The sequence below is a fragment of the Lepus europaeus genome, chromosome 13 (genome assembly GCF_033115175.1).
Source record: "Lepus europaeus isolate LE1 chromosome 13, mLepTim1.pri, whole genome shotgun sequence".
In the NCBI taxonomy this organism is placed as follows: Eukaryota; Metazoa; Chordata; class Mammalia; order Lagomorpha; family Leporidae; genus Lepus; species Lepus europaeus.
In genome coordinates this window covers 29,103,847-29,131,603 of record NC_084839.1, presented here as the reverse complement: position 1 = coordinate 29,131,603, position 27,757 = coordinate 29,103,847, and the positions used below count along the sequence as shown (strand labels likewise).

General features: G+C 41.6%; 1 protein-coding gene across 1 annotated transcript in view; it reads right to left on the bottom strand.

Moving 5' to 3' along the window:
* TTC27 (tetratricopeptide repeat domain 27) overlaps positions 1-27,757 on the bottom strand; it is a 213,417-nt gene that overhangs the window by 73,355 nt on the left and 112,305 nt on the right. Inside the window, exon 13 of the mRNA XM_062209233.1 lies at positions 7,125-7,352. Coding sequence (XP_062065217.1) covers positions 7,125-7,352 — 228 coding nt within the window. The remainder of the gene's footprint in view (positions 1-7,124; positions 7,353-27,757) is intronic.

Here is a 27,757-nt window from a genome sequence, read left to right as displayed (position 1 = left end):
GTTGCAGGTGGCAGCTTCACCCACTATGCTACAATGTCAGCCCCTCCCCAGATTCTTAAGCCTGTTGCTATCCCCATTTCCCACTAAGCTTGCCAACTGGTAGCCAGGTAACTTCCTGTTTCTCATAGGCCCCAGCACAGCACAAATATCCAGCATATACCAAGGGGCTTATAGCGATATTGGCTCAGGTATTTCTCCCAAGAGAAGTCAAGACATGGAGTTGGCTGTCCTTAACGACTTGAGGTAAGCACAGGTCTTACTAGCAAAAAACCTGCATGCTGTTCTTAGAAGGGAACTATGTTGTTTAAGTTGCATCTGGCAAAGATGGGAGTCAGAGGAGACCGGATGTTACTGTGATCCCTCAGATTCATGTATATTATAAAGTGAGAGCTCTGTTCACAACACAGGCACTAAACATTGAACAGTATTAGATGAGACCACAGCAGAGATGAACAAAGTGGGTGCTTATAAAACGTGTCTCACCTTCTTTTAATGCAACCACTGGCAATATAACTCTATTTAAAAATGAAACATGTGGGACAAGCACTACTGTCTGAGTTACCAGGAGAACAGGCTTATGGAAATGGAACGGTGAGCCATGCTTAATGAACTCTTGAATTCATGCCTTTTCTCAAACCCTCTGCCCCCGGGGAAGCCAGCTCGTGTCCTGAACATCTACTCACTTCCCATCACTCACGCAACACCTCCTTCCCATCACATCCCAGCACAAGCTTCCCATGGCCCCAGCAGGACACAGACTGTTCACCTCTTCTGAACTCCCACACCCCTTCTGCCTTTGCATGTCTTCATATACAGAGCCAGCAGCATCACATAACCCACAAAGGTGAGTGACCAGTTGACTACGGAGGAGAGTTAAGGAAAATAAATGTAAAACAGGATGGAGAGTTTGACAAAAGAAAAAAAATGTGCGTTGAGGAGGGGTTGGATTATTAACAGTAAGTAACATCTTCCCTTTTCAGTGTTTCACACGCTGACTTGAGATCAAAGCAATTTCTTTTTTACTTTTTGCATAAATCTAAGAGGCAATGGGAGTAATAATCACCTAGGAACAGGAGTAACAATTCATGTTTTAAATTGGGTCCTGTGACTGTGAGATCATGCCTAGGAGCTTCGCTTAGCTGTCCCTCCCACGTTCTTCTGCTTCTAGCATGTCACTGACTCCAGCAATCTAAGGTTTAATTTTAGTTTCAGAATTGTTTGGGAAAACAAAGCAAGTGGGGTATAGGTGACAGGAACCTCAAAAACACAAATGTAAATGGCACATGTCTTCTGGGTTCTCTAACAAATGCACCAGAGACAATACGCATAGTTTTGCAGCCTAACCCTGATAAGACAAAACACATCTATTTCTGTGCTAACCGGACTTTAGAAAGTTAGCAGGATGCACAAAAGCCATTTTTAGTTTGCCTGACTTCTGTTATTAAACCTAATTGGTTGGGTATGTCTGCAAAAAAGAAGATTAAATTTTTTAAGTTCTATTTTCCTGTTTTCCTTTATTGCAGTACTTAAAGGAAACAACCCAGCACATAGGAGCTCGTCTTCTTCAGAGAAGAGCAGCTGGTGCTCAAGTCTGGGTCTGCAGCAGTACTGCACAACTGAAGCATCCAATGCCTGCATATTTTGGCAGGGCATACAGTCTGCCTGAATTGGATCCATATGACAAGCTGTAAATACCCTTGCATAACATCTGTCTGAACTGTGACTCTGCTTTGAGAAATTGTCATTTCTTTGTCTAAGTAATTAATTCTAAATGACATAATGAGGCCATCAAGACCTGTCAAATCTCCCGTGCAAGTTCCTTCTCATCATCCCTTCCATCCCAGGGCCCCACCCACACTGACAACTGTCAAGGCTAAAACCAAGCTATTACACAGTCTCCTAACCCTGCCTACTTCTAGTGTCTCCCACAAGCAGTGTTGCCAAGGCAATATTTCTGAATTACCTCCCTGCACACCACATTTTTTCATTTAAAACAAAGCCCCAGACAAATCAGCCCCTGAAGGTTTCCTCTGCCAAATAAAAAGCCAAACAATTCATACTCACATTTAAAACCTTTCATAGCCTGGCTCCAGCTAGCATTCCCGCTGTACCTACTCTGTTTCTCTTACTCTCAAAACTTAACCTATTCACTAACCCCTTTGTCCTCTACACACACACACACACACACACACACACACCCTTCTCTGTTTCCAAGGCGTTGTTTGTACTCTCTCCCTGCCTGGAAGGCTATAACCACTACCCTTCCTTTACCTACTCAAGTACTACTTCGTTTTTGAAAATCAAATTCAGCATCCTCTCTTCACTGTCTACCAAAGGTAAAAATGTTCTCTTTGGACTCTAAATAAGTAGTACTTTACGAATAACCCATTTGTTATTTCTTTGATGCACTGAATTGTTAGTTAGTTTTACCTGTGTTCATTTCACTAGATTGTACTGAGGGTACAAAGCAAACCATGTGGTTATCTGTTGTTACTTCTCTATCCTCTGGCTCAGTGCTACGTGCACAGCAGACAACTAGTATATATTTCTCTGAAAAAATGGTCAATGTTCTTCACCCCTTCTACAAATACTTACTGAACGCCTACTATGTGCAAGGCATTGCTGTAGGTACAAAGAAAATCTCAATGAACCATACAGATGAAAATTCTCATCTTCATAGAATTTACATTCCAGAGGAGGAGAAATAGAATTTCTTAAAGTTAAGTTATAAGTAATAGAAGGTGCTAAATGCAATGAAAATAAATAAAGCAGGGAAGGAAAATTAGGAGTCTAGGGTAGAGTGTGATTTTAAATGAATGAGTGTGGAAGACCACTCTGAGAAAGTGACACTGAGCAAAGACTTCAATGAGGTGAGGGAGCAAAGCATGTAAGTATCTAGAATACTCCGGAAACAGAACAGCAAGCGCTAAGACCCTGAGGCAGGATTGTGCCTGGTATATCAAAAAAGAACCAAGAAGATGATGTGGGAGGGAAGATTTAGGGGAAGAAAGGAAAAGAATGGACAGAAACTCCACTGAGAAAAGCCTTGAGAGCCATGAAGGACTCTGGCTGTTGTCAGTAGTGCAATGGGCAACAGAGGGGTAACATACTTGACCCAAGTTTGAAAGGATTAACCTGGATGTTCACTAGAGAACAGGGAAATGGGGGAAAGGAGAGAGGCAGGAAGATCAAAATAGGAGGTCTTATAACTAACCAGGAGAGAAATGATGGGAATTTAGACCAGGAGGGTGGCAGGTGGAAAAAAGTAGTCTGATTGTGTAGATACTTTGAAGACAGATATTTAAGGATTTGCTGTGGGCTACCAGGGAAAGAGAAGTCAAAGATGATTCCAAGATTGGATAGGGCTGCCATTTATAGGGATAGGGGTGAGCTTAGGGGGAATAGGTTTTAGGAGGTGGAGAACATTTCACATATTAGAAATTTTAAGTTAGAGTAATGAATGGGGAGCCTGAGTAAGCAGTTAATAAACAGAATTTCAGAGTTCAAAGGAGAAGACAGGACTGACAAGTGTTGTAGTTGTCCATGTACAGCTGGTATTTAATGCTCTGGACTGGATGAAATCAAGAGAGTGAGTGTAGACAGGGACAAGACTCAATGACTAAGCCTAAGGCACCCATGGGAACCAGCAAAGGAGACTGAGGAGAACAGCCAAGGAGGCATTTGGGAAATGATAATGCGGCCACCCTGAGAATGGACTGACTTGATGCAATAATTTATGTGTGTGTGGGATCTGGCATTGATTAACTGACAGTGTGGCAAGGAATTCATTTTCCCTACTCATGGCAGCTGTGGTTAGGTAAACTTCAGTCAGAGGCTACTATGACAGCAACGATATGACACAGTTTTCTAAGAAAGATAAATATCAGTAACACAATACAGAGTAAGTACTGTTATCTAACAACAACAACAAAAACAGAGTGAAACCAAGTTAGGGCAGGGTTTCTCAACTGCAGCTCTATTGACATAGGCCAGATTATTCTTTATTATGGGGGACAGTGCTGTGCATTATGGGAATCGTGCCCACTAGATGTTGGTCACCCACTGTAAAAACCAAATATATCTCCAGAATTTGCCAAATGTCCTTTGAAGGGAAAGGGAAAAAAAGCACTCTCAACTGAAAACCATGAGTTAGAACAAGTGGTCAATAAAAATTGACTCCTAAGGACACTTTAAGCATTCCTGCAGCCAAGTACACCTTTTACTTGCGACTGATGTTCTGTACTTAGCCCTGTGCTTGCCTCTTTTCCAGGCTTTTTACCAGTCACCTAATTTAGAAGGTTCTTGTCATATTCACCACCTACACTGGGAAAAGTAAACAGATCAACCAATCAAAAAATGCACTCTGCTCCTGATTCCTGTTCTTGTACACCGTATAAGGCAGCAGGTGATGGTGCAAGTACATGGGGCCCTGCCATCCATATAGGTCCACACTTCCAGCTTTGGTCTGCCCCAGCCTCAGCTGCTGCAGTTGTTTGTTGAACGCACCAGCAGATGGGAGCTCTGTGTGTGTGTGTGTGTGTGTATCTCTATACTTCAAATAAATAAATAAACATCTATTTTTTAAAAGACAGTTCTTGAGTCTACCCAGTTCAAAACTGGACACGCAATGCATGTTCAAAGCAACAGTATTTGCAATAGCTAAGAGTTAGAGGCAACTCCACTGTCATTGAATGATGGGTAAACAAAATGTGGTATTTACCTACAAGAGTCTCCAGAGTTAGATGGTTCTGACATCTGATGAGCCTTGAGAACACTATCTACATGAAACATGCCAGTCACAAAAGGATAAACACTGTATGATTCTGTTTTTGTGAGGCACATGTATTAGTTAAATTCATGAGACGGGCTTTTGTGGGCATTTGGGGAGTGAGTCAGCAGATGAAGGATCTGTGTCTCTCTGCCTTTCAAATAAAGTATAAATAAATAAGTTTAAAAAACTCATCAGACAGAAAGTAAATGATCGCTACCAAGGGCCAGAGAGACAGAGAGAGACAGAGAAAGAGAGAGAGAGATCAAGGGGAGATGTTTTTAAATGGATACAGAGTTTCAGGTTTACAAGATGAGATATTCTGGAGATGGGTCGCCAACAATGGGAATGTACTTAACACCACTGTAAGTAGGAAGAACCGTCAGACGGTTCATTCAGAACTGGTAAAGATGACAACCAGAGTTAAGTCACCGCTTGCGCAGCCTACATCCATAGTGAAGTGCCTGGTTTGAGTCCTGGCTCCTCTACTACCAATCCTGCTCCCTGGTAACGTGCACCCTGAGGGGCAGCACGTGATGATGATCCAAGTATTTAGGGCCCTGTTGCCCATGTGGAAGATTCAACAGGTTCGAGTCTCCTGGCTTTGGCAGGCATTTGGGATATGAACCAACAGATGGAACAGCTCTCTTTGCCTGTTTCTCAGTCTCTTTGACTTTCAAATAAAATGAAAACAAATATAAAAAAATGGTTAATATTGGCCGCCGCTGTGGCTCAACAGGCTAATCTTCCACCTTGCGGCGCCGGCACACCACGTTCTAGTCCCAGTTGGGGCGCCAGATTCTATCCCGGTTGCCCCTCTTTCAGGCCAGCTCTCTGCTATAGCCCGGAAAGGCAGTGGAGGATGGCCCAAGTCCTTGGGCCCTGCACCCGCATGGGAGACCAGGAGAAGCACCTGGCTCCTGGCTTCGGATCAGCGCGGTACGTCGGCCGCAGCGGCCATTGGAAGGTGAACCAATGGCAAAAGGAAGACCTTTCTCTCTGTCTCTCTCTCTCACTGTCCACTCTGCCTGTCAAAAATAAAATAAAATAAAATATTTTTTAAAATGGTTAATATAGCAAATTATGTTATTTGTGTGTATGTGTTAACCACAATTTAAAAAATATCACAACTGTTGGCTCCAGAGTCAGACATCTGTATTAAAATATTGCTAAAATGTCCAATGAATTACCTGGCTTTTAAGTAAACCTCCAGTAAATGTTAATAGCTAATTATAAACTACTATTTCCACTAGAATTATACCATAACCATGTATATGTTTTTCAGAAGCCATGACTTTGATTATGCCTTTGACTGGTGAAATGAGAAGACAGTTATACACCATTTTGTAGAAAAAGATGACTACTGGGGCCTGTGTTGTGGCATAGCAGGTTAAGCTACGCCTTTGCCAGTGACACCAGCATCCAATATGGGCACCAGTTCAAGACACGGCTGCTCCACTTCTGATCCAGCTCCCTGCTAATGAGCCTGAGAAAACAGCAGAGAGCAGTCCAAGTGCTTGAGCCCCTGAGCCCATGTAGGAGACCTGGATGAAGCTCTGGGCTCCTGGCTTCGACCTGCCCCATCCCCAGCTGTTGCAGCCATTTGGGGAGTAAACCAGTGGATGGAAGAGCTCGCTTGCTCACTCTCTTTCTTTCTGTCTCTCCTCCTCCCTCTGTAACTCTGCCTTTCAAATAAATTTATTTTAAAAATCTTTAAAAAAAGAAAAGAAAAAAATGACTATTTTTGATAATGAAATTACTTAGTAACAGAACATGCTAAATACAAAATAAAGCTAATCTCTTTCCCCTCAAATTAGATCTTCTCCCATGGATCCATCATGTCACTTAAAACATGGATCCTGTTTTACAAATCTTAACAAATTTTTACAACCAAATTTATTTGTTTATGCAAACATTCAACTTTTTTCTTTGGTTATCAACAATCCATTCAGTATATTGCACTGTTTATTACATAGGTGTTTCTTTCATTACTGATTTCAGCTATTACTTGCAGAGTCCTAGTCTGTCTGCAATTTTGACTCTCGTTCATTTTCTTCCCAACCAAGCTGCTCAAAATGGTATCCAACTGTAAAAGCAACATGAGTATTAGAGTCAACGACAAAGAAGAGAAAGAAATAACAAAATGGAACAGAAAAATTAAAGCAACAGAAAGTGAGGGAAAACTTACCTACTCGCTTTTGGTGACAAGCAAGAAGTAGATTACAGACTACGTTCTTAAATCTCCAAGATAAGCTCACTAGTTATGAGGATAGAAAATGGGTACACATTCAGCAAGAATCAAATCCAGTGAAAACTGCCAGGCCAAGAGCAGGCAGGGTTTTCTGAACTGTCTAACCTGCATGGGATTGATCCGGACCGAGCGTTCAAAGCACTCCACACACTCTTGGAACTCCTTGTTTCGAAGATGAAGGAGGGCTTTGGAACGCTGAGCTCGAGCACTGCGGTGGTGGGACAACTCCCAGGCCTTGTCATAGCAGGAGTGGTCGCGGAGGACATCGCCAAGTAAGCAGTATAAGCTTGGGGTTTCTTTTTTCTCCAGCTCTTGTCTAAGGATTTCTTCTGCCTAGAAACAACAATAGAAGTAACAAAATTGCTTAATCGTAACTAATTGCTAGTTTTTAGCTAATACACATCTTTTATCCCACAAGATCCAAAATTTTATTTTCAACATTTGAGAACACTTGCTGATTTCATGCGCCTAGGACACAGGATGAATAAGAGGACTAGCAGAAGACAAGGGCAGCACAAGTGAAAGAGAGAATGAGATGAATGGGATGAGAAGGGAATGCTACTTTACTGGCCTTCTGGAATCCTCAAGGAAAGTCACCAAAAACAGGCTTGCTTCACAAGAGCCAGTGAACTATTTAGTGCTCCCTGGGGGTGGCACTATTAGGAGGTATGGGCCTAGTGGGAGGCCCGTAGGCCATTGGGGGTATGTCCACAAAAGGCAGCTCTCAAAGAGGGTGTCATAAAAGCCCGAGTTTAGGTCCAAGCCTTCTCTGCTTCCTAGCTCACCATGTGCTTCTTTCTACCAAACATACCCTCCATTTGCCACAGGCTCCTTACCAGAGCCAAAGCTTGTGCTATGCCAGTTGGATATTTAAACTTTTTTCTCATTTTTTTTATTTTGTAGGCAGAGAGAGAACTTCCTCCTACTGGTTCATTCCCCAAATCTTGGCAAATGTTGGGAGCCAGGATCTCAATCTGGATTTCCCACGTGGGAAGCAGGGACTCAGCTATGTAAGTCATCACTTGCTGCCTTCCACAGTGTGTATCAGTAGAAAGCTGGGATCAGGAGCAATGCCTGGACTTGAACCCAGGCACTCCAATATAAGAGGACATTCCAAGCTGTGTCTTAACTGCTAGGGCAAATATCCACTTAGACTATGAATCTTCAAAACTGTGAACTAAATATATATCTCTTATCTTCATAAGCAGCATTTTGCTGTAGCAACAAAAAGCTGACTAATATTGGTATTTTTTCATATGTTCACAATTCATAGGCAACCCATCACTCAAGCTAATTCTGTACCTGTTAATGCCAATCTTTCACTTTCCCCCAACCATGTCCACAACCCATTTCTGATAAACTTAAAGGTAATAAGAGGCAGTAGCAGCCCTAGTTCACATCCTTACAAACATAAACACCTTCATATAAACAGCAGTGGGGTCATCAACAATGCTAAGACAGTCTTTGCCAACAGGGATATAGAAATGCAGAAAAGCCATCCTTTAGTAAACTGAGAACTTAAAGTCCATAACATACATAAATCTGAAAGTCTACTTGATTTTCTTTAGCTGGACATAGCTATAATTCTTCAGCAATATTGTTTCTATGAAATTGTTTAAAACAGGGCTGTGCTTCTGATAGGCTGAAACATCTTTGGATGTTGGCCCTTCTACATTTAATTTGATATGGGTGATGCAGGCTTTTAGGCCTAGTCTGAAAATGGAACCAGAATTTATAAAACAGCTTCAAAGGGAACACTATTCTAACTCCCACGTAGCAAAAATAAACATGAGGTTTTAGAATATAATCAATGTAATTTCTCTATTTCCAAGTAATACAACAGTCACTAATGCGTCTAATCATAACTCTGTAAGGTCACCTATGGAGAGATAATACCCAACCAAAATTACACCTAAAACACTATAATGGCAGCAGAATTTTTGCTGAGATCTGGCAGGAGGGGTAAAAGCACTTTTCTTGACAGACTGGTATTGAAACTTGGAACTCATACAGTCCTAGAAATTCTGAAGGCTAATGCACTTAGCAAGTTCCTTTCTGTCTTATCCAGTTATAGTGATTTCTGTGGTCTGCAATTAAGCAATGCCTATTAGAGAAAATGAGTACAGAACTGACTGCAGGCAGTGTGCCCTTTGGAAAAATGTGATTGGTATCAGATCTGGTTAGGTTTGAAGGAGTGGGTATGCAGTAATATGAGGGGGTGAAACAATGGTAGTCCATGATATCCAGGGATGAAAGAATCACATAAAGTATCACTTGTAGTAACTGAGACTAAAGAACCTACCTAATGCAAGCCCCTGTGTATGCAGAGATGGGATATTATAATGGCACAAGTCAACTGCATAGTTGGCTTGCTGTTTCAAGTTCACTGGTCAGCTCAAGAAAGAAAATGATGCTTGGTGTTTTAAATCTTCAAGGTCAGAGAACCAAGGAATTTTTACAATTACTTAAAATAATTTAGTTTCCCTCGTAGCTGCCAAGCTGGTACATCCAAAGTCAAATGTGGGTCAACACTAGAATTGTTGAATTAAGATGTATGACTAATTCCATTTCTCTTAGCTCTGTGTTAAACTTAGGGTATTTGGTTGGGCTAATCAAATGTTTTAGAGGATGTGAGGGTGATCTGGCTGCGACATCTGTCACCCCACTGATCGCTACGGTTGATTCAGCTGATCTGACTGGCCAGGAGGGTGTCCCCTTCCTCCCTCACTGCTTCATGTGCATCCCTCCTGACGCCGGGCACCGGGAAGAAGAGGATGACCTCACCTGCTAGAGGAAGGCCAGTCTTCGGTCAAGGGTATACAAGCTGCTGCACTCCCCTGCTAGAACCTCCAAACAAGCTCTCAAGTATGTTTCAAACTTCCATTTGGTTTTCTTCTGTAGATTTTTAGTCATACACTATTTTATTATTCTTTAGTGGTTGCCCTGGGTGGACCTGAGACCACAGTAAAGGTGATACTCTGTGACTTTCAAAGCTGGGTGGTTCTCTCAGAATATTTATGTGGAGCCCTGAGCTCCCATGTAAGTAGTCCTTCCGCCTGAGGTCACCATACTGTGAAAAGACCTACACTAACCCATGAGGGAAAAAAATCACATGGAAAGGCCCTATGATTGGACAAGGAGGCAGAATTGCCCAGTTTGTCCTCAGCTGTCTCGGCTCCAGCTACCACTTGACTGAACTGCATGCAAATCTTAAGCCACTGCCTGCTCAAGCTCCTCCTGAATTCTTCATCCACAGAAACTGTAAGAGAGGAAAAAATGATTGTTTTCTTTGTAAGCCACTAAGTTGGAGTAAGTTTGTAACATAGCAATAGTTACTGCAATAGCTGGTTAAAGCAAGAGGTTAAGTCTAGTGCCAGCTGGGGCCGACGCTGTGGCGTAGTGGGTAAAGCTGCCGCCTGCAGTGCCGGCATCCCATATGGGCGCCAGTTCAAGTCCTGGCTGATCGACTTCCTATCCAGCTCTCTGCTATGGCCTGGGAAAGCAGTGGAAAATGGCCTACGTCCTTGGGACCCTGCACCCGCGTGAGAAGACTCAGAGGCGGCCCCTGGCTCCTGGCTTTGGACTGGCGAAGCTCTGGCCATTGCGGCCAATTGGGGAGTGAACCAGCAGATGGAAGACCTCTCTCTCATTCTGTCTCTCCTTCTCTCTTTGTGTAACTCTGACTTTCAAACAGATAAAGAAATCTTAAAAAAAAAAAAAAGTACCAGCACCATGGTCAAGAGCAGAAGACAGCACTGATTACGAAAGGGCAAGACCACTGAATTTAAATAGGGACACTTGGGATGATTCAGAACACAAAAACCCCCAAACCCTCTAAGTTTCCTACACCAGCAGAGGTAGCTCTCCCCTATCTGATAGGAACAGGGCTATCTTCCTCAAGACTATAATGACTGGGTGCTTCCATTCCTCACTGCCTTCAGACATACAAGTAAACTTTCATGCAGAAAGAATTGCAAGATTTTGTGAACTTACAGAAAAACTATCATAATTTAAATCAAGCTGAGCTTAGAGGCTCATCAGAAAGCTCTGATTCACATTGCTAATTCAAGCAGCTGAGGATTATTCTAAATCATTTTCTCAACTGCTTGACTAAAACCTGGACTCAAATGTGGCTCAAACTAAACAGTGGAGATGCCAGAAATTCCTTGGTGTTATGTGGAGGAAGGAATCCAATAACTTAGAACAAAAAGGTAGTTGTTAATTCTTCATTTGCAACCTGCTCACCCACCCCTAACTATGTCCCTTAATTGGGCCCAGGGGATACTCCATTCAACTTGGCTTTGAGAAATACATAGCATATGGGTGAACCAGCTTTCTTGGAAAGTGCTATAGTAAATGTCTTGTGTAAGGTGGGGGAAAAACTTGGATGTCCTTCTGTTGAAAAGAGTTTTCTTATTTCAATGGGAACGATTAGAACCCAGAGTAATAGAGACTTATTGATGGCACTGAGCCTCTAAAACCAAGAAGAACAGAGTAATTTGCAATAGGCATAGCCTGAGTGCTAATTAGAATGTTGGACTGGAATGGCTCTTAAGAAATGAGAGACTGATCCCGAAACTTCAGAACCAAATTAGATGGGCAGCCAACTAAGTGCAAACTTGATTCATGTAATAGAAATTAATTATTTAAAGTAAAATACAACACAGGATTGGAGACCAGATGCCTGCCCTTGATTCTCTATGCTAAGATGCTGTCTCTCACCTGACTCTTATCCCTGAGTCAGTTCACAGACTCAAAGCCTCTGAAGTAAAAATAAAGAAGCCAGTATCATGGAGGAAGGACCCTGCAATAACATAACAAATATATAACTTAATTCCTCTTCCCTGGTCTTCTCCAAAGAAGTAAATGTAACCATTTAACAGGTAATTGGATGCTGAGGAAAAAGACATAGCTCATCCTTTTAGAGCTAGCACTTAGTTCATGCTAATCCTTTGAGACAAACATCATCACTGTGACATGAGAGTGGATTTATGAGAGTCAGTCCATCCCACAGAGGGCTGAGTAGTTCACTGAACCGACCCCATGCTACTTCCCTAGTTCCTGAATACATGATAGAGTTAGACACACTAAGTAATCAGCAGAGCCCCTAGTGAGTGTACCTATATTAAACAGGCCAGGTGAAATCCCTGAAGGTTCCCCTCCCCATTACAGAATAAACCCAAAGCAACACTGCATATCTATGTAAACTCTCAAAAACTTAAGAAGATAACTTGGAAGAGTGTGTGTAGAAGGGTGCATGTGGTGGGGGAGGAAGCTGAGGGGATTTATGAGTGGTATAATCTGCCCATTTCAAATGAGCAACGGGTTCTGGAAAATGTCATGGATTATCACAAACACAATAGTGGTGGCTCTAATTATAGCTATTGTGCAGACATGATGTCCTGATTTTTAGGAGCAAATCATTAGAGTTCCGTCACATGGCAAGCAGATCCTGATACAGCAAATCTGCTTCTCTCTACTCAGCAACTAGACAACTCAGATCCAGTGGGCCTTCACCAGTTCAGACAGAAGTACCTGTGTCTATAACACTGCAGAATCACACAGGCCTTCATTGTCTCACCATCATATTAGACCCCACCAGTCAATGACTTTGATGACACAATCCTAACAAAACTCAAACATTTGGGGCCAACACTGTGGTGCAGCAGGTTAAAGCCCTGGCCTGCAGCTCCAACATACCATATGGGTTCAGGTTCGAGTCCCTACTGTTCTGCTTCTGATCCAGCTCCCTGCTAATGCACCTGGGAAAGTAGTGGAAGATGGCCCAAGTCCTTGGGTCCTTGCACCCAAGTGGGAAACCCAGAAGATGCTCCTGGCTCCTGGCTTCCGATTGGCTCAGCTCCAGCTGTTACAGACATATAAAGAGTGAACCAGCAGATGGATGACCTCTCTCTCTCTGTCTCTACTTCTCTCTGTAACTCTTTCAAATAAATAAATCTTTTTTTTAAAAAAAGTCAAAAAGTTAAAAAATTTCATGTGCCAAAAAGACATGGAAATAATCATACACTTAATACTATAACTTGTCATTAGAAAAATGTTCAATTTATTAAAAACAATTTGATATGTTATCTCTAACTCATCTATTAAATAAAGCAAAGTTTGTAAAATAACTGTTTAATTACATTCACTCTAGGAATGCTTCAATACACGAATCCCTTTTGAAGAAATGCTTTTAGTTTTACCATATCAGAACTCTTCCTTAACTATGCGACACAATCTATAAAACGTTCTTACCTACTGGTAGCTTGTCACTTTCCAAATAAGTCAAATCCCAAATTAAAGAGCTAATCCCCTGCAGAGTCATACATGGTGGATTATGCCACATCACCTTGCTTAAACTGGAATCCCTTTTCCATCTGACTGCTAGTAGTTTGGCCGGAGAGGAACTTGTTACAGAAGTGAACGTCAGAAGTAAATCAACAATCTTTATTGGTGGAAAACTGTCATCGTCAAAAAAAAAAAAAAAAAAAAAATGCAGACATACCTATAGGTCCCAACTTGTTCTTGTTCAATATATCCAACTTGTATTCCCAACTGCGGGGCTTGTCAATAGCAACCCCAGGTCTCTCAGACTTCTACTACATGAGTACAATAGCTTTCCACAGATCCCTCCATGAAAGGGAGAACCTTGATGGTCCCATTCCAATGGCTAGAAATACTTGGCTTCTCAAATCTCCCTGTAAGATCTGACTTCTCCTCTTACGCTACTGTTCAAGCAGATGAGTGATTACCTCCCTCATCTTCTGACTGACTTCTCTAGCTCTTTCCACATTTTCTAAATCCTTATTCCCCAAAACACCCAGAGTAGCTCTGCTTCCAGAAACAAAAATAAGCCTAGATGATATCATCTTTTTTTTCCCTTTTTAACCACTTAAATTCTTTATGTATCCTTTCCATTTGAGAGTGATTTAGATGTTAGTTTTTATCTATTTCATTGTTAAATGTATTATCAGAATCTCCACAATAATTCTGAGACACAGATACTAATATGCTTTGAGACAAGGAAATAAAAGTTTCGATTTCTTGATCAGTTGGTCAGCCCTAAACCAAAAGATACTGAGTTGAAAAGAAACTTGGTTCCAGGGTCCATGCTATTCCATAGGTGAACATCAGCAAAAATGGTGGTTTACAGACACATGAGAATTCCCCCTACTAAAAGGCAACTGCAAAACTGTGAAGTGTCAGAACCAAACTTTTCAGAACTTTGAAAGTTGACCAAAAACTTGCAAATCATACAGGAAGTATTTATTCAAGAGAAATGCCTAACTCTTGGTAAGAATACCAAGGTCTGTGGTATTTTAACTTGCACCATTTCTGTCACTTTTTTTCCAGCTCTGTAAACCTTGAAAATGGAAAGTCTGCAATCCGGATGAAAACTAGTGGCTAGGCAGCCACTGGAGGGAGTAGTATGGGTTTGGAGCTCCTTTAAAAGCTTCAGTCTCAGAAAACTGTCATTATATGTCCAGTCTGATGGTTCCCTGAAAAAGCCTACATTTACAGCTGCCTTTACATGACCTAACTCAGTTGTCTAGTGAAAAACCTAGGTCAAAAACAATTGATTGATTCATCTTGCTGCTGGCTAAGATGGAAAGTAACAGAGCAAACTAAAAAGTTTAAAAGGAAAAAAGGGAAATGAGATATAGAGAGGGACTTAGAAAGCTCTAACATACACCTGGGTATTAAGAGAGTGACAAATAGGTAGACTTGTGCGCATGGTCAAGCCCATGTACATGCTCAGGAAAGACCTGAGAAGATTCTAAACTCTTACCTTAGAATGATCTTGCAACTCTGCACAAGAAGGAAGTGAGAATTCAGGCAGAGAAATAAACTCCCTGGCTCAGTATTGAAAGCCAGCCGATATGAACACAGAACACAATAGCAACGACTGGGAGGCTTTGTTGATTTGGACATTCAAGACATTTTCTATGGAATCTCATTTAGGCATTCTTTGGAACCCAACAAGAGAGCCTCAAATTACATGAAGGAAAAACCAACAGAACTGACAGGAGAACCTACTCTACCTAACAACAGTCAAATAAATCATACATTCTCTCGGGGCCAGCGCTGCGGCATAGAGGGTGAGACTGCTGCCTGCAGTGCTGGCATCCCATATGGGTGCCAGTTCGAGACCCGGCTGCTCCACTTCCAATTCAGCTCTCTGCTGTGGATTGGCAAAGCAGTGGAGGATGGCCCAGGTCCTTGGGCCCCTGCACCTGCATGGGAGACCTGGAGGAGGCTCAAGGCTCCTGGCTCCTGGCTTTGGATTGGCACAGCTCTGACCATTGCAGCCGGCTGGGGAGTGAACCTCTCTCTCTCTCTGCCTTTCCTTCTCTCTGTGTGTAATTCTGACTTTCAAATAAATAAATAAATCTTTTAAAAAATGTATACATTCTCAAATACATACATTTTCTAAGATGTTAGGCCATAAAATACATCTTCGATAACGTTGAAAGAATTGAAATCACAGAAAGTAATCTGGCTTCTTCAATCACAGTGGGATGAAATTAGAAAACAATAACAAAAGAATATATGAGAAATTACAAGTATATATTAATTCAACATACCCCTAAATAATCAATGAGCTAAAGAAGAAATGACAATGAAAATACAAACACACTGAGCTAAAGAAAAACAAAACTATGATGTGTCGGGGCTGGTGCTGTGGTGTAGCAGGTAAAGCCGCAGCCTGCAGTGCCAGCAACCCATAAGGGCGCCAGTTTGAGTCCCAGCTGTTCCACTTCCAATCCAGCTCCCTGCAACTGGGGAAGCAGTGAATGATGGTCCAGGTGCTTGGACCCCTGAACCCATGTGGGAGACTGGAAAGAAGCTCCTGGCTCCTGACTTTGGACCAGCTCAGCTCTGGCCATTGTGGCCATCTGGGGAGTGAACCAGAGGACAGAAGATCTCTCTCTGTCTCTTCCTCTTTATCTCTCTGTGTAACTCTGCCTTTCAAATAAATAAATAAATCTTAAAAAAAAAAAAAAAAAACCTATACTGTGTCAAAGCTTATGAGAACACTTCAAAAAGTTCATGGAAATAGCATATTATAAAAAACTATGCATAGATTCAACTTTTTTTTCACCGAGACAAACGTCTTTTAATTCCAGTTTTTTTAATGTACTTTTTGAAGTACATTCACATAGGGAATAGCAAAAAGAATGCTTACAGTGTGAGGGGGAGCATTGTGGTGGAGTGGGTTAATCCTCCGCCTGCACTGCTGGCATCCCATATTGGCACTGGTTTAAGTCCCAGCTGCTCCATTTCTAATCTACATCCCTGCTGATGTGACTGGGGAAGCAGTGAAGGATAGCCCAAGTGCTTAGGCCCTCTATACCCATGTGGGAGACCTAGAAGAAACTCCTGGCTCCTGGCTTCAGGGGCCCAGCCCTGGCTGTCGCAGCCAATTGGGGAGTGAACCAGCCGATGAAAGACCTCTCTCTCTCCACCTCTCTCTCTGTAACTTTGCTTTCAAATATATAAAACCAATCTTTAAAAAAAAAAAATGCTTATCAGGAAACTTATAGTATAAATAACTATATTTAAAAAGAAGAAAGGTCTCAAATCAAAAACCTAACCTTCCACCACATGTAACTAGAAAAAGAACAGCAAACTAAAGCCAAGCAAGCAGAAAGAAAACAATAAAAATTAGAATATAAATAAACAGATGATAGAGAAACAATAGATAATCAACACACTATAAGTTCTCTAGCTTATATTTCTAAAACCAGAAATAAAAGAGGGGACATTACTACCAACCTTATAGAAATTTAAAAAAATTTGTAATGGAATACTATATGCCACAGGTATACCACAAATATAGGACAAGGCTCAGAATATCAAATCATGCCCACAAAGAATTTGCCTGATCAAAATATTCTACAAATATTTATCCTACTTCTAACTGCACTATATCATGGACTGTGAAGATTCACCAGAGCCTAAGACCTAGTGTTTGCAGTCTTTGCAAAAAAGACAAAATAAAAACATACAAATGAAAAATGTAACAGTAATCAGAAAAATGTTTGCATATGGAAATAATGAGGTATCAAGGATGTAAATTATTTCTCATCAACACTCACCCACCACAACTCTTGTAAGAATGAGGATCACAATGGGTAGTACCTAACTTGTTGTTGAACAACACCAGTTCTGGGCATTTGATTCACTGGAGGGAGTCTGTGAAGACAGCGGGGCAGCTTTCTAGAGAAGGTAAAGGAACACTAGAGCAGTGACCCTGCTCAGTCTGAACTGACCTCTTCTTTTCTCAAACTACTACCCCGCATTTCTGTGATGGGCAAGTTAATTCTTTCTCCTTGAGACCTTACACCTCTTATTCCTGCCAACAGAATTAGCTTTCCCAAGAGCACTACTTGCAGGCAATATATTTCCTTTCTTCAACTAGTCATAGCACATTCCTCTGTCAACTCTCTCTCCAAGATGTTTTAGTTTTTCCTCCCCTCCACTTATCTACTCAAATTACCTAACTTATTACCAAATAATGAATGACAAAAGATGTGCTTGGTAAAATAAATAAAGTACTAGGGCACTATGCACAGCCCACATAACATCACTTTTACAACATCAAAATGTGGGAGGCCAAAATGCAAAACCTTTTCTATCTCTGACCATAGGTTGCTCCTTCCCTATGGGAAAAAAAGGTACATTTTTATAGGAAGCAATAATTTTTCATCTACACATACATTAAATAGGAAAAAAGCACATTCCCAAATGCATAAAGATATATTTAAACGGGCAACTGGCTCTAATGAACCTGCAGTGCCTGCAAAAATCTTGTCAGATACAAACATCAAAGACCATTATCCAACTCACCCACATATACATACACACAAATCCAGGCTGTTTCGATAATATTATTAGCTACTGGAGAGACAGGGAGAGACAGACAGACAGACAGCAAGACAGCAAGAGAGCTCCCATCTGCTGGTCTGCTCCCCAGATGCTCACGACGGCTTGGGCTAGACTTGGGTTCAGAGCCAGCTGTTCCATGTGGATGACAAGGAACCAACTACTTAAGCCATCACCTACTGTCTCCTAGGGTCTACGTAAGCAGCAGGCTGGACTTGGGAACTGAAGATGGGAATCAAACCTAGGCACTTTGATATAGGATACAGGCATCTTAACAGCTAGGACAAATGCCTACCCCAAATAATCTATTTTATTTTGTAATTCCCCACAACTAAGTATTATTCTTAATACTATTTTGAGGCAACAACTGTGTATAAAGAGTAAATCTCAACATTAAATCAAGTCAGCCAAGATTCAAGCAGAACCTACAACTACAGCTGGAATAGCACTCCACTTAATGAAAGGCTATCTGCACCTCTCAGAACAAGGGTCACAACCTCAAACACCCAGAGGTTCTTGCCAATTTTTGAGAAAGAATAAAGTAGGCTCGTGAGTGGGTATCCAGGAGCCATTGCTCAGTTCCATCTAGTGAGTATAACAATATGGGAATCTGGCCTCGTGTTTCCATGTTTTTTTGACCCTTTAAGAGAAGCCAAGAAGCTTAAATCTGAGAAAGCTTAATTGTTTCTAAAACACTATATAAAATGCCTCTCTGGCCTACATGAACCCATATACTGCTAGTTTGCAACTTCAGATTTAGAGCATTAAACTTCCACCCTAGAGTAGACATCAGGTGCTCATTCTTGAACTTCTAGATAACAGAGCTCTTCTTTCTTGAGGGAATCCATTGCTTATGTGGTACAGGTCCTATCAGAGAGGCAGGCAGATGGACTCAGGCTTTTCAGGATTCCACGGAATTCTTCTGTTCGATACATGGAATTGACTGTATTTTCCTCTGAAATTAAGATTGGGCTTCCTGTGGTCATTATAGTTGGTGTGGATTGATTCTCTCTCTCTAAGATTTTATTTATTTATTTGAGAGGTAGAGTTACAGTGGGGGAGGGAGGGACAGAGAAAAAGGTTTCCATCTGCTGGCTCATTCCCCAAATGGCCCCAGTGGCCAGAGCTGGGCCAATCAAAAGCCAGGAGCCAGGAGCTTCTTCTGGGTCTCCCACATGGGTGGCAGGGGCCCATGCACTGTGACCATCTTCCATTGCTGTCCCAGGCCATCAGTGGAGAGCTAGATCTGAAGAGGAGCAGCTGGAACATGAACCAGTGCCCATATGGGATGCTGACACCACAGGTGGAGGCCTAGCCTGCTCTGCCACAGAGCTGGCCCTTGACTGTCTCACAATCAAGAGTCCTAACATCCCTAGAAAACTGTGTCACATAATCCATTCTATAGACTTCCAACTGCAAGCTAAAGATCTGTGAAAATGAAGGAGACTTGAATCAGGCAAGTAGTTCAAATGTCAGTCCCTATATACTAAATGTGTGACCATGATCAAGTTAAATGTCTATTTTGAGAGTCTGGCCTTCATTTGCACCTTACCCCGAAGAAGCTGAAAGAATTAGATGTGAAATGTATCCAGCACTTTTGTCAAGCACACAGTAAGCACCAAACTAATATTTGTCTCCTTCAACTCTCTCCACTGGAAAACCAGATTAGAAAGTAAAATGTTGAGGATTCCCTACCAGAAAGAAGGAAAGGACTTGAAATGGCTTGCAGGAATCTCAAAATTTTCCTGTAAATAATCACATGAGTCAACTATGCACAGTCTCTCCAAGGACAGACAAACCGCTGTTGTCAACCATGAAGTGGGCAATTACCTAACTGAACCAACAGGTACTGAGGAAAAAAAGGCAAGAGAAGAAAACCTACTGACAGTAGGAAATTAAAGCTAAATTTTTCCAATAAGGTTAATTTGAAATAAACATCAAATATTTTATGAAAGTGTGGAAAATCATGAAAGAAGTCCTATGAATCTCAGAAAGAAATCTGAACAAGATACAAGTCAAATGGATTATTGCTTTATAGAAGGATAGCACAGAAAGAAATACTGAGCTGTAGATATGAAAGCCAAAGAGAATTTGGAAACTGTTCCCACATCAACCTCAGCATCTCAGCACATTAAGCATTCTGTCCATGTGTATCTATGTTATGAGACCATAACATCTTGAAGGTAAGCTTAGGTAGTCATCTCTGGAATATGACAGCCAAAATACAAAAAATTCAACTGAAAGTCTCTAAGACTAATTTCTGAGGGCCTTCTGATAAATTTTTTTTTTTACAGGTAGAGTTACAGACATGAGAGAGAGAGAGACAGAGAGAAAGGTCCTCCTCCCGTTGGTTCACTCCCCTAGTGAATCAGCGCTGCACCGATCTGAAGCTAGGAGCTTCTTCCGGGTCTCCCATGCCGGTGCAGGGACCCAAGCACTATGGGCCATCCTCCACTACCCTCCCAGGCTACTGCAGAGAGCTGGACTGGAAGAGGAGCAACTGGGACTAGAACCCGGGGTGCCGTGCCACAGGCGGAGGATTAGCCAAGTGAGTCACGGTGCCGGCCAAGGGCCTTCAGATTTTAAACAGATATATAAAGATTCCTCTCACTTGGAACAAAAGGAAAACTCCTTTAGGGGACACACTCCAGCTGAAATCCATATTGACTGAATTAGAACAGAGTTAAAAACAATTTGTCCTAGTGAATAAAGAGGTCAGACAGCAGAACTCAAATTCCACAAACCCTTTTACCACCTATGTGGCAACTTCTTAGGACTAAAAGGTCTGAGGAGCAAAACTGATAACCGAAAAGGAGATTCTGAGTTGCTCAGGGTCCTCACCCTGGCAATGTATCTTCTGATCAAATGGTCCACTGCTGAGAGGCAACTGAGAATTTCAGATATACATAAGCAAAAGCATTAATATACTGAAAAACATGCCGTAGTGGGACTAACCTACATTTATGATGGTGTGTTTTTTTCCCCAAGTAGTTAGACAGGAAATTTGAAATCTGAGGGAGGGAAAATCCTAGCCGTTTTACTAAGATTCCTTGGCCAGCACCGCAGCTCACTTGGCTAATCCTCTGCACCCCGGGTTTAGTCCCGGTTGCTCTTCTTCCAGTCCAGCTCTCTGCTGTGGCCTAGGAGGGCAGCAGAGTATGGCCCAAGTGCTTGGGCCCTGAACCCGCATGGGAGACCAGGAGGAAGCACCTGCCTCCTGGCTTCGGATTGGTGCAGTGCCGGCCCTAATGGCCATTGGGGAGTGAACCAACGAAAGGAAGACCTTTCTCTCTGTCTCTCTCTCTCTCACTGTCTAACTCTGCCTGTCAAAAAATTAAAAAAAAAAAAAAAAAAAAAACCCTACTAGGATTCCAGGAACAATCTGTGAGGGACAAGGCCTTGGGTTTTCAGTAAAGGATATTGATAAAAGTTCAGAATCAAGTAAAAAGTGAGATAAAAGATTTCAGGAAAATATTCATTCTTGACTCAGAAGGAATTATAAACAAACTTCCCTTCTTAGCTGTGATTTGCAGTTGGATTTTGTGAAGCAGCAGAATTAAAATTCTAATGTGTGAGAAGAATGAGCTTCATGTGAACTTCATCCGTCTACCTTATACGAAAGGGGAATCAGCAGATCAAAAACTATCAGAAACCCTCCTGGCAATCAAAAAAGAGCTCTAGACTCAGACAGAAGCAACTACAATCACTGTCTTTAAAGAATACAGAAATGACAGAATCAGGCTTAAGAATCAGAACTTTACTCCAGGAGGTGGGAGAAAGGCAGGTAAAAAATTTAAGTCACATTCACACTATTAGTTAGATTGGCCTTCTGAAAACAGCTTTAAAATTAAAATAATAACAATAAAAGGGGGCTAGCGCTGTGGGTAGTGGGTAAAGCTGCTGCCTGCAGTGCCAGCATCCCATATGGGTGCCAGTTCTAGTCCCAGCTGCTCCACTTCCAATCCAGCTCTCTGCTATGGCCTGGAAAAACAGAAGATGGCCCAAGTGCTTGGGCCCCTGCACCTATATAGGAGGCCCGAAAGAAGCTCCTGGCTCCTGGCCTCAGATCAGTGCAGCTCTAGCCGTTGTGGCCATCTGGGAAGTGAACCAGTGGGGAAGAGTTCTGTCTCTCTGCCTCTCTGTAACTCTGCCTTTCAAATAAATGAATAACTTTTTTAAAAAATAATAAAGGATATGGGGTGGTTGTTTGGGTTAGGATATCCATGCCCCACACTGGAATGCCTGGATTTGTCTCCTGGCTCCAGCACCTGATTTCAACTTCCTGCTAATGCAGACCCTTGGGAGGCAGCAGGTGTTGGCTCAACTGCTGAGTTCCTGCCACCCACGTGGGATTATGATTACAACCCCAGCCCCCAGGCTTCAGACCAGCCCAATCGTGACCTTTAATTTGGGGAGTGAACCGATGGATGGGAGGCTGGGGGTACATGTTCGGTCTCTCTCCCTCTCAAATTAAAAAACAAAACAAAACTGGTGTGTACGTGTGTGTGTGCACACATGGAACTCACACGTCTTAGGGTATAGTCTAATTCCAGCCTTTCTCCCTGAAGCAAGCAACAAAAGTAGATTCTAATTTTCACTCCCGCAGAGGCATTCAAAGTTAAAGAGAATGACCACTGCGAGTTGCTCTACTGTCCTTGACACAGAAAATAAGAACAACCAGAGAGAGCCAAGAGCTTGCCTAAGGACAACCCTGTTTGCAGAAAGGCAGTTTCTTCATTTAAATTCTTATTCTATGAGCACCAACTGAGAGGTGAAAAGTGCAAAACACTTCACCACACCCTAGCCAGACACTCCCAGCCAGAATCCTATGTGTTGGTGCCTGGTCCTATTGACTCTCTCCTGGAGCCAACTGTTCACTAATTACTTTGTACATTTATGTGTATGACGACACTGTGCTCTGGCTTGATTTTTCAAAGGGTACTTGCCAACATAAATACTCCAGGTCCAAGATAAGACAGAATAATTTAAAACAGGCCTAGTTATTCAATTAACTGATCACCCGTTATTTGCATTACCAAGTTATAGAGTGTTTTAAATTACTTTACCTACTTATTCAAGAGAGCACAACAGGTTTTTAACTTAAACAGCATATGACAATCATGAAATAATTACATATTTAAAAAGGCAGTATATAAGAGACACTTCAAAAACAGCATCACATAAGAACAACATGCCCACAGTGCCTTTAGCATTTACCAAGAATCAAGATTCTCTTCCTAAGATTCTTAAAGGTAACTGTTTATATTCCTGAGAGATTAAAACAGGGGGAGAGGGAAGTCCCTTAATTTGTTTTTAGAGAGAGAATATAATAGCAGCAGTTGGAGAGATATCTTCTGCTAAAGCAGGAAAAAGATGTAAAGTCATCCATAAGGGGTATGCTGTTTGGACATCTGCATCAATGAAATACCTATTCACTGAACACTTGCTAGTCATTCAACCAGCAAAGTATTCTTGGGTAATTTTTATGTGCCAAATTCCACAAGGTTCTAAGAAAGCTGTAAATAATATTGAAACAAGTCTGGTTCTTAAACAGCTTACATTTAGTAGCTCAGATAACCCAGCAAAAGGGGTACGAGAGCTACAGGAGCTCAAAGGAGGAGGGCAACAACAAATTTGAAAGAGAGGGAGGTATCAGGGAAGGTTCTATAGGTTCAGTGGAAAACACTGTCAGGGAGAAACCTGAAGAATAAGCAGGAGTTAGGCGTTGAAGGACACTGTTCCAGAAAGACAATAGCAAAGGGCTGAACAGGGACAATGATCAAAAGCCAAGAAATTACAAGTAGTTTAGCCTTGCTGGAACATCAGTAACAACCTGGATGATACAGCAGGAAGGAGGATGAAACAGAAAAAAGAGCCAGGTGGTAAGGCAACGGGCGATGGATGCAGGAGCCAGATAATGAAGTGTCCGTAATTCATTCACTCTAAAGAGATGAAGCGGGGCTGGTGCTGTGGCATGGCAGATAAAGGCACCAATCTGCAGCACCTGCATCCCACAGGGGCACCGCCGGTTCATGGTCCCAGTTGCTGCACTTCTGATCCAGCTCCCTGCTAATGTGCCTGGGAAAGCAGCGGCAGATGGCCCAGGTGTTTGAGCCCCTGCACCGTCATGAGAGACCATGAAGAAGCTCCTGGCTCCCAGCTTCAGCCTGGCCCAGCCCCTGATGTTACGGCCATTTGAGGACTGAACCAGGAAATAGAAGATTTCTCTCTCTGTCTCTCCTTCTCTCTCTCTTTTGATAACTCTGCCTTTCAAATAAATAAATAAATAAATCTTGAGAGAGAGAGAGAGCAAGCGAGATAAAGGGGAGTTACTGAAGGGGGCAATGACATGGCCAGATGTGTCTTTAGGAGATCACTTTGGCTGTAGCATGGGAAAAGAACTTGCAGGAATCTTTTAAATCATATGATGAAACTATCCTGGAAGAAAAAGGCCCCAAAACACAAAAATCAAGCAACTGCTAAAGAAATCTTAGCTGCTTCAGAAATAAAACATTTACTTGCAATGTAAAGGAAAATATTTTCAGAGTCCATGGTTACAATGATCTGCCAATGTAGCAAAATAAAAGATATGGCTACTAAATCTCAGGTAAACCTTGCTTCTTGGGAACGAGAGGTTCCAATACTTATGTCACCTTACCCCTCACCCTTCACCCCAAGCAGCTTTTGTCAGCTCAGTCTTTGTCTCTCATTTAAGAACCAAATTTGCTCAACAAAATCGGAATTTGCCATCAGCCAGGGGAAACTATAAGTGGGCCAGATAACTTAAAAAAAAAAAATAGTAAATGCTAATGGATGAGAACTAGTTCTGATCCCAAGATCATGCAAAATTAATCTTAGTTATTTTGCAGCATTAAATAATGAGAATGTTTGCAGGTATTATCCAAATTACAAAGTCTGAGACTCCAATAGTGAGGTGTAAACATGAGCATTAGAACACAATAATTAGAATTAGACATTTCTCCAAATTTGCCTTTTAAAAATAAATTATGCTGTTAAGCATTAAATGAAGGATCAAAATTTCACAAACTTCCAGTTAAATCAAAATGTGGTGACAACTACTGGCACATTACCAAACACTGAAAGAATCTCAGCTGTTTGCCTCCCACTAGAAGCAAAACTTTTGAGAATCTGTAGCTAAACTGCTCTGCAAATACAGCATAACAAACACAGGTAAAGGGGGTCTTTTATAGGACAAGTAAATTTTTTGTTTTAAGATTTTTTTTTTTTTTTGAAAGACAGAGTTAGAAAGATCCGTCTACTGGCTTATTCCCCAAATGGCTATGATGGCTGGGGCTGAGCCAGGCCAAAATCAAGAACCAGGAGCTTCTTCCAGGTCTCCCATGTGGATGGCAGGGGCCCAAGCACTTGGGCCATTCTCTGCTGCTTTCCCAGGCACATTAGCAGAGGGCTGGATCAGAAGTGTTGTAACCAGGGACCAGCGCTGTTGTGTTGTGGGTTAAGCCTCCACCTGTGGCACCGGAGTCCTATTTGGGCTCCAGTTCGTGTCCCAGCGGCTCATCTTCAAATCCAGCTCTCTGCTATGGCCTGGAAAAGCAGCAGAAGATGGCCCAAGTGCCAGGGCCCCTGCACCTGTGTGAGTGACCAGGAAGAAACTCATGACTCTGGCATCAAATCAGCTCAGCTCCGGCCATCGCGGCCATCTGGGGAGTGAACCAGCAGATGGAAGAACTTTCTGTCTGTAACTCTACCTCTCTAATAAATAAAATCTTTAAGAAAAAAAAAAAGGGTAGGAACCGTTACTGGAAACAGTGCATAAACGGGGTGCCAGTGTTGCAGGTGCCGGCTTAACCTGCTCTGCCAGAATGCCAGCTCCCAGGACAAATTTCTAAAATCAACCTTTAAAATTAAAATTCTGGGTATGTGCTGCTGTAATTCACACAAAAAAATCAAGACAAAGTAAGTGAGGATACACTCCTAAGAAATAAAATATGCATATTTTCTAGAGTATTTAAAAACACAGGCATTTATCATTATAAGACAATTCTTTCAAGGTCATGTGCATTCCTAAAAATAACTATGTCACAACTACTTAGCCAAATTTGTTCTTGTTCTCTGAAAGGGATGGATTTGTTGTAATTTTTCTCCTACATTTAGAGAAAGTCTCAAATTTCCAAGCATTCTAAAAAAATTTTTACAAAATATGCTTTGGATATTTGTAATTAACCAACTTCCATAATTACCTAATTTGTATATACAGTTACTATTTATTTATTAACCAATAGAAAAAAACTGGCACAGTAAAGAATAATGCAATGGGAATTACAACAGATCAGAAGCCAAGATATTCATTCATCTATTTACTGCTTTGTGAAACAAACATCTTTGTACTACGTTAGTGCCTGACAGTGAACCAGAAAAAAATATTAAAGTCCCTGAGGAAACATAATACTAAATTTCATCAAATATGAGATTCCATCAATCATGAAACAAACTTTTAATGGAGTATGAAATGCTTTTAATTATGAATTTATACTTTGAATAAATCACATCAGCCTACCATTGTTTTGGTTTTTTTCAAGCTATCCAAGAAAAATTTAGCAATTCTTCCTGCCTTCAACACATTGCTTAACATTTTAAATGGCAACTAACTCGTATACATCTCATTACAAAACAAGACTTCATCATTTGGTTGTTTTCAGTTTTGGATCCCAGAAAGCATTTGGTTGTTGCTTTTAGAAAAAAGTAATTGAAACTATGATGTGTCCAATAACAATTATTTACTTCACTAGCACCAAATTTATACCTCTTTGTTGCTGTCTTTTTCTCTATATTCAATAACTAATTGTTTCAATATCAACTCATAATAAAATCTTTTTGAAGTTACTTCAGACAGCAATTAAATCCAGCGCATAAAGTCTGATAATGTGTCTCTGCTTCCACTAAAACGAAGACAGTGAATACAGCTTTAACTAAACCTGTTTATTGACACCTGAGAGCCACCTGACAGCAACTGGAAGATGCCATTGATCGTTAGATCCCCTGAAGTTTCAGAGATGCTAAAATAGGAGAAAATGCAGGGTACTTTAAAAATATGTAAAAACAGAATTAAAACATAAATGTATTTTAGTGCAAAAAATTTTCAAATTCAGGGCTGCTGTTCTGACACAGTAGGTTAAGCCACCAGCTGCAATGCCAGCGTCCCCTAAGAGCATCAGTTTGAGTCCCTGCTGGTCCCCTTCTGCTTCAGCTTGCAGCTAATTTGCCTGGGAAAGCAGCAGAAGATGGCCCACGTGTTTGGGCCCCTGCCACCCAACAGGGAGACCCAAATGGAGTTCCAGGCTCCTAGCTTCTGCCTGGCTCAGCACCTTCCTTTGCTGCCGTCTGGGAAGTGAACCAGCAGATTGAAGACCTCTCTTTCTGCCCTTCCTTTTCTCTAATTCTGCTTTTCAAAAAAATACATAAATCTTTTTTAAACATGTTTTTGAAATTAATAGATCAAAAGTTTGTGGAAGAAAATATTATGAAAAAAACTATACATAGATTTCAGAATGTTTTGTACCAAAATAAATTTGTCTTTTAAAATCCCATTTTCCACAAACTTCTTGAACTACCCTGTCAAAGTGTTAGAATCAGCAGTAACAGCAAGAACACACCTGCGACACTGTGAGGTAAGCACCATTCTGTGTACTTCACATGTCCTATGTCACAGAAACCTATCAGGTAGGTCACATGCTTCCTGATGAGGAATCTGAGACAAACAGGGGACAGCAACGTGTCCAGGAACACAAAGATAGCATGTGGCAAGGCCAGCCTCCGACTCTGGGCAGGCAGAGTCCAGAGGACACGCGCGTAACCACTGCGGCACACTG